At 40.8% G+C, this 14133-nt stretch overlaps 1 protein-coding gene across 1 annotated transcript in view; it reads right to left on the bottom strand.

Annotated features, from left to right (window-relative positions):
- Window positions 1-10340: 10340 nt before the first annotated feature.
- LOC120915607 (programmed cell death 1 ligand 1-like) overlaps window positions 10341-14133 on the bottom strand; it is a 48127-nt gene continuing 44334 nt past the window's right edge. The window contains exon 7 of the mRNA XM_040326307.1: window positions 10341-10515. Coding sequence (XP_040182241.1) covers window positions 10499-10515 — 17 coding nt within the window. The 3' untranslated portion in view covers window positions 10341-10498. The remainder of the gene's footprint in view (window positions 10516-14133) is intronic.

Genomic DNA, 14133 nt, shown 5'->3' with positions numbered 1-14133 from the left:
CATACCATAGAGGACATCACCCAGCTAGTACTATTAGAACAGTTCTTTATCCACACCCCTCCGGTAGTACAGGATTGGGTGCGAGATAAGCAACCACGGATGGTGCAGCAAGCGGCTACTTTGGCCGATGAATATCTGGACTCTCGAAGGTCAGGCGAAAACGAGCGCTATCCATTATCTCGGCCCAGTTTACCAGCCTCTAAGCCAACTTCAGTACCTCAGTGGTCTGCCTCTAGACCCCCAGCCCGACCCAACCCTCCTACCGGACCTAAGTGCTATACCTGTAACCGAACCAGTCATCTGCAACGATATTGCCCTACCCAATCCACGAGGTATCGAGAGACTAATCATCCATCCAGACCAGCGGCTCATTGCTTCCAGAATGAGCCCAACCATCGAGATGTTCAGGAAGAGTGCGGCAAACTTTTCGAAGTGGATCCTGTCCAAGCTGCTGCCGGAGATAATCGGCAGCACCATCGCCAGGCAGTATGGGTTAATGGGCAGCCGGCCCAGGGACTCCACGATTCTGGGGCTGCAATTACTCTCCTCCAGCCTCACATGATTCCCCAGTCAGCCCGGACCAGCCAGACTGTTGCAGTCAGGGTAGCAGGGGGCAAGGTGCAACGTTTATCCACCGCCCAAGTCCTCTTGGATTGGGGCTCAGGGGAGCGACATGTGCGAGTGGGATTACTACGCGAGTTACCCGCAGAAGTACTTTTGGGGAACGATTTGGGCCATTTAACTTCCTCGTATGCCCCAGCGGCCGCCATGGCCGTGACCACCAGACGTCAGAGCCAACTTCAAGGCAACTCCACTCCTATGGGGACCCAGGTAAGACTACCTTCCCCGACGTGTACCGTAGATCCGGCACAATATCACAGTCTAAAATGGGAATGTGACAAGTTGGCCAGTGAGAAATCGGAGATGCAACGTCACTACGTCATGTATTATGAGATGTCCCGTGGCTTGAACATTGAAATGCACAAACAGGCTGAAATTGTCAAGAGGTTAAATGGGATTTGCGCGCAGGTTGTGCCCTATCTCTCCCAAGAGCATCAGCAACAAGTCCTGGGAGCCATTGAGAGAGCAAAGCAAGTGACTGTTCCAAAACTGAACTCCATTGTTCACCTTTACCATCAGCTACCGACCTGGTAAGCCAGATGGCAATGCTGATAGGTTATCCCGGCAAACAGACAGACCTGGAACCTTAAGACTACTTTTCCAACATCCTTGAGTTGACCCGTTCGGGGTCCCACTGTGGCTGTTGGACTGTTTACCAGGGGAAGTAATGTCATGGACCTTGGAATGCTGAAGGGTATCTCTTTGAAATCTGTTACACAGTGGGGGGTCTTCTGCTCTGTCTTAAGGCCAGACGGCTCCATTGTTCTGTGTCTGGCTATTGTGTACATTGATTGCCCCCTGGGGCTTCTGTCTTAATACACATAACAGTCCCTCCATTCAAGCTATCGGACCAATCCCGGCTGACTCATGTTCAAGTCCTCATTTGCATGGTTATGAGGACCTGAAGAAGAACTCGATGTACTTTACAATTGACCAATAGGAAAGCGATTGTTGGGGGCGGGATGTTCCAAATTCTGTTTAAAAGTGTGTTGTGTACTTCCAATAAAGGTCTTCCTGTTTGAACTTACATACAGCCTGCCTGGTGTTTTGTTTTTATTGATCCTGAACGGCACATAGCTGTAGTTCGGATACCGGAGCCTTGGATGACCGAACCATCAGACGTTGCAATCTGCAAGCTGACTCAATAGTAGCAGAGGAGTGTCGGGAGAGCGGAAGCGAGCAAGGGTCTCGTTACAGTTTCTATGTTACCATGACAATCAAGTCTAGCGACCATCTTGAATTCTTACTATTTTTACTATTTTTACTATTTTTAACCTCTAGAGGCAGTGTTGTATAGGAAATTACTTCTAATGTTATTTTTGTTTATGACAACCCTTTGACCTAGGCTTCACAGAAAACCATTAATTGACTAAGGTTGACAATCATGTGTCAATTTTTTCCAGACATTCTGGCTCTTCTTAAAATATATAGGTTGAGAAATTCTACCCCACATAATTAGCTGGGGTTTGTTAAATTCCTTGAAACTCAGATCACTGGAATTTAACTATGTTTAATTTCACAAATACAGCTTCTAATACTTTCAAACTTTTCATAGGATTTTATATTTGTAACCCTCATTATAATAATCTATATATATGCATTAATGGGTTTTAGGAATATCCAAAAAAATACATTATAAACATATTATGAAAGAAAAATTATTATTTAAAATATATGATAGCTTCATTTGTGAATAAGCCCTCTTGCTTCGTTTATGCAAAGACAACTTCTGTGAGCTCATGTGAAACATGAGCTCCTACCATTCTCTTATCTTGAGGCCGGGTTCACACTGTCGCCGCATGCGGCGCACAGCAGGGGTTGGTTGGTGTTGGTTCACCGGTTCAGATGCGATTTCAGCCCAAAATTTGGGCTGAAATCAAACCTTTAACGCACCAAAAAGGCATGCGTTTTTCCAGCACACCGCACCGGACCCGCTGCGGAGATATGTGAATCAGCTCCATAGAGAGCCAGTCACATTCTCCTGCTATGCAAATTGAATGCGGGAAACGCACATTCAATGCGCATAGGTGTGAACCCTGCTTAAAGGCTGACAGAAAGAGAAATTACGATCTTAAGAGAACTTAACATAATACAATTAAAACCTTCTATTGAGAGTTCCTCAGGTAAGAAGACATTGAACTGAAGCTGACCTCTTTTAAAAAAAAAATGAAAGCCAAAATGGCTCTGGTCATGTTTATAGCATAATACATGAAAAATATACGATATCCGGCCTCATATATATTCTTTTAACACCAATAATCCCGACAGAACTATCTGATAATGAGGTATTGATCTAAAGCCTCTGACGAGAAAGAATATGGCATTGTCTGTGTGCAAGCTGCTTGTAGTTTATGCTTGGCAACCGGGCCGCCATCAGGGGGGTACTGGCAGTACACCTGTACGGGGCCCAGTGGTCCCCAGGGGCCCGGACGGCATCCGGGCCCCTAATGTGCGCCCATTCTCTGTGAATCCGGGCCAATGTATGTAAATTGTTGGCGCTATGTAAGTAGCTGTAAATAAAATAAAATAAATGACTGCCACATCATGCACATATGTGCCTGGCAAAACGGCTTGAATGACTGGAAACAAATGCACAGGCTCTGTTTTCTTTTTAGAACATTTGAGCTCTTTGAATGTACTATGTACGTCCAAAAAATGAAACCCTTAAGCACAAGCTGATGCCCAAAATTAAGATTTCTACATATAGGCAACAAACAAAAAAAAATGCTCTGGAGACGAACTGGTCAACACAGTTCTCACTGTTTCCTGTATTGACAACAATTATTTTAAGCCTCGTACACACGATAGGTTAACCAGAGGACAACGATCTGAAGGACCGTTGTCACAGGTTAACCGATGAAGCTGACTGATGGTCCGTCACGCCTACACACCATAGGTTAAAAAAACGATCGTGTCAGAATGCGGTGACGTAAAACACAACGACGTGCTGAAAAAAACGAAGTTCAATGCTTCCAAGCATGCGTCGACTTGATTCTGAGCATGCGTGGATTTTTAACCGATGATCGTGACTACTAACGATCGGTTTTGACCTATCGGTTAGGAATCCATAGGTTAATTTTAAAGCAAGTTGGCTTTTTTTTAACCTATGGTTAAATAACCTATGGGGCCCACACACGATTTTGACCGATGAAAACGGTCCTTCAGACCGTTGTCCTCTGGTTAACCTATCGTGTGTACGAGGCTTTAGAGTTTACCCCCAAACTTCCCTACTCTTCCCTTCTTAGGAAAGAAATATACTGTGGGCTGGATTCAGATACATTGGCGTATCTGTCCGCCCGGCGTAACGTATCTGAGATACGTTACGCCGCTGTAACTTTGGGCGCAAGTTCTTTATTCAGAAAGAACTTGCGCCCTTAGTTACGGCGGCGTAACGTATGTGTTGTGGCGTAAGGCCGCGTAATTCAAATGGGGATGTAGGGGGCGTGTTTTATTTAAATTGGGCTTGACCCCGCGTATTTGACGTTTTTTATTAACGGCGCATGCGCAAAAGTGAGAACACCCCTCACATTTTTGTAAATTTTTTATTATAACTTTTAATGTGACAACACTGAAGAAATGACACTTTGCTACAATGTAAAGTTTTACAAGTTATACAAGTGTACAGCTTGTATAACAGTGTAAATCTGCTGTCCCCTCAAAATAACTCAACACACAGCCATTAATGTCTAAACCACTGGCAACAAAAGTGAGTACACCCCTAAGTGAAAATGTCCAAATTGAGCCCAAAGTGTCAATATTTTCTGTGGCCACCATTATTTTACAGCACTGCCTAAATCATCTTGGGCATGGAGTTCATCAGAACTTCACAGGTTGCCACTGGAGTCCTCTTCCATTCCTCCATGACTACATCACAGAGCTGGTGGATGTTAGAGACCTTGTGCTCCTCCACCTTCTGTTTGAGAATGCCCCATAGATGCTCAATAGGAACAAAAGATGTATTGGACAACTGCATTACAAACCAAAAAAATAAAGCTACGTTGGTTTGGAGTTCAGCTGTCCAATACATATTTTGTTCCAAATGCTACATGCATTGCCGGCACCCTTGGTTCCTGAGAAGAAAAACAACAGCCAATTTGACCTACCTGGAGTGGCAATTTCTTTGCTCTATAGATGCTCAATAGGGTTTAGGTCTGGAGTCATGCTTGGCCAGTCCACCCCCTTTACTCTCAGCTTCTTTTGCAAGGCAGTGGTCATCTCAGAGGTGTGTTTGGGGTTGTTAGCATGTTGGAAGACTGCCCTGCTGCCCAGTCTCTGAAGGGAGAGGATCATGCTCTGCTTCAGTATGTCACAGTACATGTTGGCATTCATGGTTCCCTCAATGAACTGTAGCTCCCTAGTGCCAGCAGCACTCATGCAGCCCCAGTCCATAACACTGTCACTACCATGCTTGACCGTAGGCAAGACACACTATTCTTTGTACTCCTCGCCTGGCTGCCACCCCACATGTTTGACACCATCTGAACCAATTAAGGTTATCTTGGTCTCATCAGACCACAGGACATGAGGAAGTGAGAGCGATAACACAAATTTTAACACACATGCTCCTCATTCACACGTAAGACCTTGTAACACTAATGAGTCACATGACACTGGGAGGTAAACTGGTTAATTGGGCCCAATTTGGACATTTTCAATTAGGGGTGTACTTACTTTTGTTGCCAGCGGTTTAGACATTAATGGCCGTGTGTTGAGTTATTTTGAGGGGACAGCAAATTTACACTGTTATACAAGCTGTACACTCACTACTTTACATTGTAGCAAAGTGAAATTTCTTCAGTGTTGTCACATGAAAAGATATAATAAAATATTTACGAAAATGTGAGGGATGTACTCACTTTTGTGACATACTTTATATGCTCTGTACTCCAGCAGGCAATGCTTACAACATGACAACAGTGGCTGGTATTTTAATGCAGCAAAAGCACTGTTTTTGTTCAGTCCATACAGGAAAAGCTCACTGGATTCCTGATATATTAACAGGTATTTTCCTGTATTTGAAGAATTTTTAAAACAAGGGGAAATGTAAATGTTTTGGAGAAATGTACTAAATATGTCTTTTTTTTGCCTTGATAAACTCCTTGTATACAGTAGCCAACAGGTCCTCCTTGCTCATAGGCCCCATGGCAGCTGTATGTGCTATAATGGATAAAGGTATACCATAGTATAAAACAAGTTGCACAGGGCCTATATAGAATTTAGGCAAACATTAAAAAAATTGCAATAATATTAAAGTGGTTGTTAACCCACTCATTTAACTTCATATAATACTGTGTGCTTGCTTATGATATGTGCTTTATGATGTGTGTTTTATTAAAGAAAATGCTGGCTATACATGATTTCAGAGCACTGCTCGGCGCTCATGTTACTGGCTGGCTCTCTCTTCTCCCCATCTGACAGCTGCAGCAGGTGGGGCCAAGATTCCCCCACTGACGTCAGTCGGGACGAGAAGAGGGGAGTGCCGAGCGATGATCTGAAATCAGGTATAGCCAGCATTTTTTTAATAAAACATAGAGACAGGAGCACATATCATTAACAAAAACACAGAATTATATAAGATTTCAAATGTTATTTCAGCAGCAGGAAGGGAGGAGGCGGGCACTTGACACAGAGCAGACAGGCAGGGAGGGAGGGGGGAGAGAGGACAGAGGAGGACAGGAGAGCTGCAGATGACAAGGGCATGTAAACTGACCACAGAGTCAAGGCTCAGCAGCCATCATATACCGTGGTCAGTTTACAGGGGGAAGGGCAGAACCAGGCAGTATCAAATAGGTATTTTAGGTGTCACAGTGGGCCAAATTACACAGCACTAGCACTGTGCAGTATAACATGCTTTTAAGGAACAAGATCTTTTTTTCTTTGGGTTCTAAATGCTTTAAAGTCTTGGTTTAAAGATAGTCATACTATCTGCTTTTACAGTCATGCTATTACACAGCGTACCTGCACAAGTGTTTTGTCAAGCATGAATAGTTACCAGAAGTTGGGTCATGTGCTTGAAAACTTTTTTGATATTCAAAATCTGTGGTAATAATTTCTAAAAGTAAGAAATGCATAGTTCAGTAGAAACAATGTTTTTCTTATGATTTATTCTTCATAAGTCATCTGATTAGGACAACCGCAGATTTTTCTTTATAGTTAGGTAAGTACTTGTTTCCAACAGTTATGAAATTTGTCTCTCTATAATACAGTACCTTAGAGAAAATGATACACAAGCCTTTTAGAATTACAGTGTTATGAGTGTGGAGACTCAGAGATGCCAGCAGAAAAGTGGAAGGTTAGCTGCCCAATATCCAACATGCATAACGAACATCTTCATACTGTATGTTGTGCAATACGCACAATAATGCATGTATGAATCCAACTGTAAAATGCTGCATACTAGTATTAATAGCAGTCAGTGAAAACTAATACTGACCAAACATGCATCAATGTTGGAATTGTTTCCAGAATAAACTGGAATTTTCAGTCATATTTTTTCCTATTTTGTTCAATTCTATCTCCAATAATTTGTATTGCAAAGTATTGTGCATTATACAAAAGCATAAACAACGGTAAATGTCAAAAGAGGATGCTACCTCCCCGGTGATCAAAGGCCATAGCATAGTAACCAAAGTACAGCTGAATCAAAACATATTTAGCCTAGCGATTAGGCCCTATCCAATATAGCAACCATATATCTAAAGCTATGAGCCCATAAGTATCAACAACCAATTACAGAAGAGAAATTGGAAAATAAAAATAATTGGAAAATAACATTGTGATAAACTGCAGGTCCCACCTAGCCCAAGTACATGGAGAGGTAGGGGTACATTATTTCCAGGGATTAAACCCAGTGCCTCATATCTCAAAGCCTCATTCCCGAAGGAAGAAAAAATATTAGGGATATTTTGTTTAATTCTAACTAAACAGTGATTATATAATAAGAGCAGTCATTAGAATTTGATAATTTCTAGACGTTTGTAATGAAACAGCTTAATATAATTGAAATTTGGGAGTACATTTAGTCTAGCAGTTAAAAAATAACTAAACTGTATCTGAGCCCCATAAAGTAAAACACTATTTAATTATTTTCCAATAATTTTTATTAAGGTTGTAAACCGTACAAAAGTATATTTAATTCATATTTAACATGTAAAAAAGCAAAATTACCCATCAGTTCATGTCCATCCATTTCTCATTGCATTATTTTTTGAAGAAATCGTTTAAAAAAACACCCACATAGCATATCTAGTTGTTGCCATCTTTAGTAAGGGCAGATGATTCATATAGCATTTACTTGCTGGAATCCATCTGCCATTAATTCAGGCAAGCAGGCAGGAGGGTGTGCTTAGTTGAAAAGCCCCTTCTCCCCTCCTGAAGAGTCCTGGGATGTATGATATCATTTTGGCCCAGGCCAGAAACCAGAATGCAGCTGAATTTTTAAAGTTAAAAAAATAATTAAAACAAGTAAATATAATATACCCTCCTATCTATGTACTAATGCTAGCAGCATAAGGATTACAAATTGTTAATGATGCAGGTGTTTAGTTTAGCTCTACTTTAAAAAACAAGGGGGGCTGTGGTAAAAATGGGCCCAATTTGAAAACCGCTGCATCTACAAACCTATCCTTACACTGCCGCCAGTGTTTTAATTATGAGATTTTATTTATGACTATAGAGACACCCATAATATAGGTATTGATATGGTTATTAAGTAGAATAAACTTTTAAACAGGGAGCACACCAAACACTGTAGTTTAGGGGGACTCCAATCAATTTGAGTTTTAAAGGTGAATATTGTCACAGATCAAAAGTATTGCGGTTCTTGTTTAATTCTTGTCCTTATGCTTAGGCATATGCCTTTTGGGAGAGTTGAATTCAGAATATAGCTAGAAAACATTTCCTAAATCATTGAACATAAATATTTTAAAACTGAATACATGCCTTCAGAATGCCAAATAAGTATGGGCATATACAGTATATGAACAGCAAAAATGAAACACCATGAAAAGTGACATTTGTATAAAAATAGTTTAATTTGGATAAGTATGTTACAGTATACAAAAGTCTTTTTTTCTAAAGAATATGCTATTGATCATATATGTATTAATTTATTCTTGGTATGGTTGGTCTTACAGCCAATAATTTTTTTTGTACAGTTGAGGCCTCCTATACCTTGTAAGTTGACTCTCACTCGTCTATACCAGGGGTCTCCAAACCTTATAAAACATAGGGCCAGTTTATTGTCCTTCAGGTTTTAGGAGGGCCGGATTGTGGCAAGCGGGGGCAGAAAATGCTTGGGGTCTGGCATCAGTGAAAATACATATGGAGGAGGAGTAGTGTAACAGGCGCTCTCTGTCGCAGGTAAGGCGTTCCACGCTGGAGCGCATACGGCGTCTGCGCGATGACATCATCGCCCAGTGCCGCGTGCGTTCCAGCCTGGAAGGCGGAAGTGAGTCGAATCAGTGCTAGATGCACTGCACATGTCTTCCTCCTATAGAGGACAGCATGCATAGTACACGCTGTCCTATTATTGTCGGCCGTAGCTGGCTTGGCCACAAAGTACAGCTACTATCTATCCCTAAAACTGGAAACTGTCCCACACCTGGATCTACCCGGGCAAGCTTACTACAGTTGCTGCGGACACTCCAAGATATCCCCCACCAGGAGACCCTGCACTACAGAATCCCAAGGCTGCTGCAATAATTGCCTACTGGATAACACTCATCCCTGCAAACGGATAAGTACCATTACTTCTTTACAATTATTGCTGTACAATTACCCGGTTCACATATACCTTATTCTAAGTACTGTATTTGAATCTGCTTGTACCTTATACTACAGTACTGCTTGGGATTACTTAGTGTGCTTTACCTGACTGCTGTGCTATATCTTGAAGGGACATACACTTTGGAACCATATGAGCTATAGTTGCCTCTCTCAAAGTATATGCCAATTGCATATAGTATTTTCATATGCTATGTGCTTGACATACGTTGTTAAATGTATATGGGCTCACGCCCTAAATTACTGAACATGTCCGCTCTAATTTTTACCTGCTAAGGCTTGTAGGTATTTTATACCTGCTCCCTTAGTAGCCCAACGCATTCCTTTATGTTAAGTGATATAATGTAGAGAACCCCCAAACTCCTGTTCTCTGATTGGAGTGACGCCTGGTGTCCCGTACTGATAATCACTTGCATAGAGAAGTGCATTGGAATCTTTAATGCAGTTGTGCTCTTTGATCTTTATTGTAATTTTTCTATGCTAGCGGTTGGAGGCATGTTATAATACCTCCACCCTTAGTAGCTCAACGCATTCCTATATGTGAGAGAGATGATGTAGTGAACCCTCCAAACTCCTGTTCTCTGATTGGAGTGACACCTGGGGTCCAGTACTGAAATCTCACATAACATAGGGAGGTGCATTGAATTCTTTCCTTAACCACAGTTGTGGTTCACTACCGTTCACCATAGTTTGTGACAAGTAGTGCCCCTATTAGTAGGAGGTATAGTATCCCATCATTAATATCTGTGGAAGCAATAGTGCCCCGTAGTTGGTATCAGTGGAAGAAATAGTGCCCCCTTGTGGGTGTCAGTGGGAGGATAAAAGACCAGATAAAGGCTAGAAAAGGACCACATATGGTCCTCGGGCCACAGTTTGGAGACCCCTGGTCTATAATGTGGAAAGACTTTAAATGTAAATTATTATCATACACAAACAAATAGAAATATGTTTTTAATGTTCTGGACCTGCCAGAGAAAAAAATATCTTTCAAGTAACCATTATGGTTCAATAAAGTGCTTAGATGCAAATGTTAACTTCTTTTTTATGCTTTAACTTTTGCCATCTTTAAGGAGTTTTCAGCTGGAGTCTTGTGCTATGTATTCCCAACATCTGAAAAATAAATGTTAAGTGTTACAAAACCTGTTTGCAGCCCGCTGATTAAACAGTATTCAATTAAATGTATATTGTTTATATTAAATACATTTCCTTATTGCACACTAAAGTAGTAGTCAATATTTATTCAAGTATTGACAATATCATTAAAAATAATAGTACTAAAACAAGACAATATATGACAACTTTTTTTAGGATTATTTATTTAGGATTATATTATTATTATTTTACAATTATAAGGTTGCAATGCTGTAATTCATCCTAATATTGATACAATAGATATACATTATTTGTAGATTCTTTATCGTGTTATTATCAGATAGTATGATGAATGAATACATATTCAAGCCAATAATGTTAACATAGCTTAGACATGACAAGGTGGAGTTATGGGCATTGCTGTCTGTAAAGTGTTTATAAACTTAAAGTGACTGTAAAGGTTCTTTTTTTTTTTTTAAATAACAAACATGTTATACTTACCAGCTCTGTGCAATCGTTTTGCAGAGAGCGGCCACATTCCTCCACTTCTCGGGTCCTCCCACCAGCGCTCTGGGCTGCACCTCTTCTCCATGTGCCACCATAGGAAGCCACTTCCTATGATGGACACATGTGGGCTCTATCCTTAGCTGTGCTGTGTGTCTATTGTCACATGCATTGCAGCTCGGCCCAGCCCCCTGCTACCTCACTACTGGATTTGATTGACAGCAACAGGAGCCAATGGCTTCCGTTACGCTCACTGAGTCCAGTGAGGAGGGAGAGAAAGAGCAGCGCCACTGACCAGGCACAGGTAAGTATTTAGGGGGGGGGGGGGCAGCTGGCCATAAAAGTTTTTTTACCTTAATGCAGAGGATGCATTAAGTTAAAAAAAACTGAAGCCTTTACAACCCCTTTAAAACAAAAATGTTAACTATTTCAGCTTACCAGTCCTTAGGCTTCAGTTTTTGTGTATATTTACTTGGTGACCCTGTCAGCAATACACTTTCTGTCCTAGGATAACAATGCTAATTCGCTGAATGGGGCCCAAAAACGTCTGTAGGGATGTAGATGTAAAATAACTCCTTAGGTGCTAAAGAAAGATAAATCGGTTTTGAATGCATTGTCTGGTGTTTTGCATGTAAACTGGGCTGGATGAATTAGTTCTGACTATGGGAGCCAGTCTATTCAATCTAACAACACATACAGTCATACCAAACCCAGACATGCTTCATTTAAAATGACTTGGTTACTCATCTAAAGGCATAATACAATATATTATTAGCTGGATTCATAAAGAGTTACGCCGGCGTATCAGTAGATACGCCGACGTATCTCGGAATCAACGCCGTCCTAAATTTAAGCGTATTCTGGAAAACAGATACGCTTAAATTAGGCTAAGATATGAGCGGCGTAAGTCTCCTACGCCGTCTTATCTTAGGGTGCAATTTTTTCGCTGGCCGCTAGGTGGCGCTTCCGTTGAGTTCGGCGTAGAATATGTAAATGACTAGATACGCCGATTCACGAACGTACGTGCGCCCGGCGCAGTTAAGATACGCCGTTTCCGTAAGAGTTACGCCGCGTAAAGATAAAGCTGCCCCCTAGCTGGCCTAGTCAATGTTAGGTATGGCCGTCATTCCCGCGTCGAAATTTGAAAAATTTACGTTGTTTGCGTAAGTCGTCAGTGAATGTGGCTGGACGTCATTTACGTTCACGTCGAAACCAATACGTCCTTGCGGCGTACTTTGGAGCAATGCACACTGGGATGTGTACACGAACGGCGCATGCGCCTTTCGTAAAAAATGTCAATCACGTCGGGTCACCAAACATTTACATAAAACACGCCCCCCCATCCTCATTTGAATTAGGCGCGCTTACGCCGACCCCATTTACGCTATGCCGCCGTAAGTTAGGAGGCAAGTGCTTTGTGAATACAGTACTTGCCTCACTTACTTACGGCGGCGTAGCGTAAATAGGATATGATACGCCGCCGGAAAGATGCCCCCGGCTACCTGAATCTAGCTATATGTTTTCCACCCGTAGTCAGAACTAATTCATCCAGCCCAGTTTATGCAAAACACCAGACAATGCATTAGAATCAGATTTCTCTTCCTTTCGCACCTAAGGAGTTATTCTACATGTATGACATGATTTTGGCCTAGGCCAGAATCCAGAAAGCAACTCAAGAAATGTAAAAAAAAAGTAAAACAAGAAAATATATTATACCTTCCTATGTATTTACAAAGTCTAGTAGCATAAGGTTTAAAAATAGTTAATGTTGAGTCACGTCTGTTTTGACAGGCTTATTTTTCAAGTACAGCGGGGCTGGCCAGCATTATACAGGCTTAAGTAAGTATTACAGTTTATTGCAAACATTCTACCATTTTACACAAGCTCTGAAAGTCCCCGTCAGCTAAATGAACTGTTATTGTAAACAGTGGAACATTTGGATTGTAAAAACAAGGTGCAGTTGAGGTTTCCCACTGTGGAATTTAATTTATTGCGAAAAGGTGGACAGCATATGATCTTGTTACTAATAAGAGAAGGGTGAAAATGAACATTGCTCCAAGGGAGAATTATGAAATACTGGCTGTATCCACATTTTGGACAAGTAGATATGTTAAAGGATGGCTGTGCAGAAAGACAGTATATCCAGAGAGTTTAAAACCCTGACCTTTCAACTTGACATGGTCACCAGATATACCAATTATGAGATATGCCCTACATATATATTCCTCTGTAATGCACTGAGATACAATTTAGCCATCTAGACTGGGAAGGAAATAAAACAGAATAAGATCCTAGGAATAATAATAATTTTTATGTCAAGCATTCTCCAGATCCAGGACATCTGGCACCAAAAGCACTTTGAAAGAATTGTTTGGGAAATTTAGAAATTGTTATGTTGGTATAATGAATATTGGAAAAAATCACTAAAAATCCTAAACAGGGGAGGGAGTTCCCATAGTTTCTTGTGTAGCCAGGAATGTAAATAGCTCAAACTAAAATTGGACCACAGAGAAAAATGTGATAATAATTTAAATAAGTTTGATAAACTTAGCAGTAGTATTTGTTAATGTCCATCGTATTTATTGTAAACAGAGCCACTTTGTTTTGTATTTTATGCCAGTTGGATCAAATTGCTTAAAGGATAAGTTCACCTTTCATAACATTATCCTTTAAGACAAGGGTTTTACTGGTAGGGCAGAAGGGAGAGGAAATATTGGGCCAACTTTTTCGGTCCCTCTGAGGATGTGAAAGGAAAATTGAAGAAGTACACAAGGTTTTGTATAAACTGTGTTGTGACTGCTGCTGGAGCAATTTTTTTTTTCATTTTTATTAAAAATGTTAAACTCTGCATTTTTGGCTAAAAAAATACTTAAAACCTCTAAAGTAGAGGTCCTGTATAAAACAGAAATGGTAGTAGCAATTTTTAATATTGCACAATATTTGTGGAACTGTTTATCAAATCTATATTTTCATAAAAAAATACAATACAATCTCTATTTTCGTACAAGTGAGGTTATTTAAAGGTAATAGAAACCAATGTTGGGTTTCAAAATTCTGTTTGCCTAGAAAGGTCCCTTTGGTAGGTAAGCTTGTCATAATATGCAAATATGTCATGCACACTTGACATTAAGG

Source organism: Rana temporaria, chromosome 1, assembly GCF_905171775.1.
Source record: "Rana temporaria chromosome 1, aRanTem1.1, whole genome shotgun sequence".
In the NCBI taxonomy this organism is placed as follows: Eukaryota; Metazoa; Chordata; class Amphibia; order Anura; family Ranidae; genus Rana; species Rana temporaria.
Note: the sequence above shows the minus strand (reverse complement) of the source record. Positions and strands in the feature narration are given on the sequence as shown.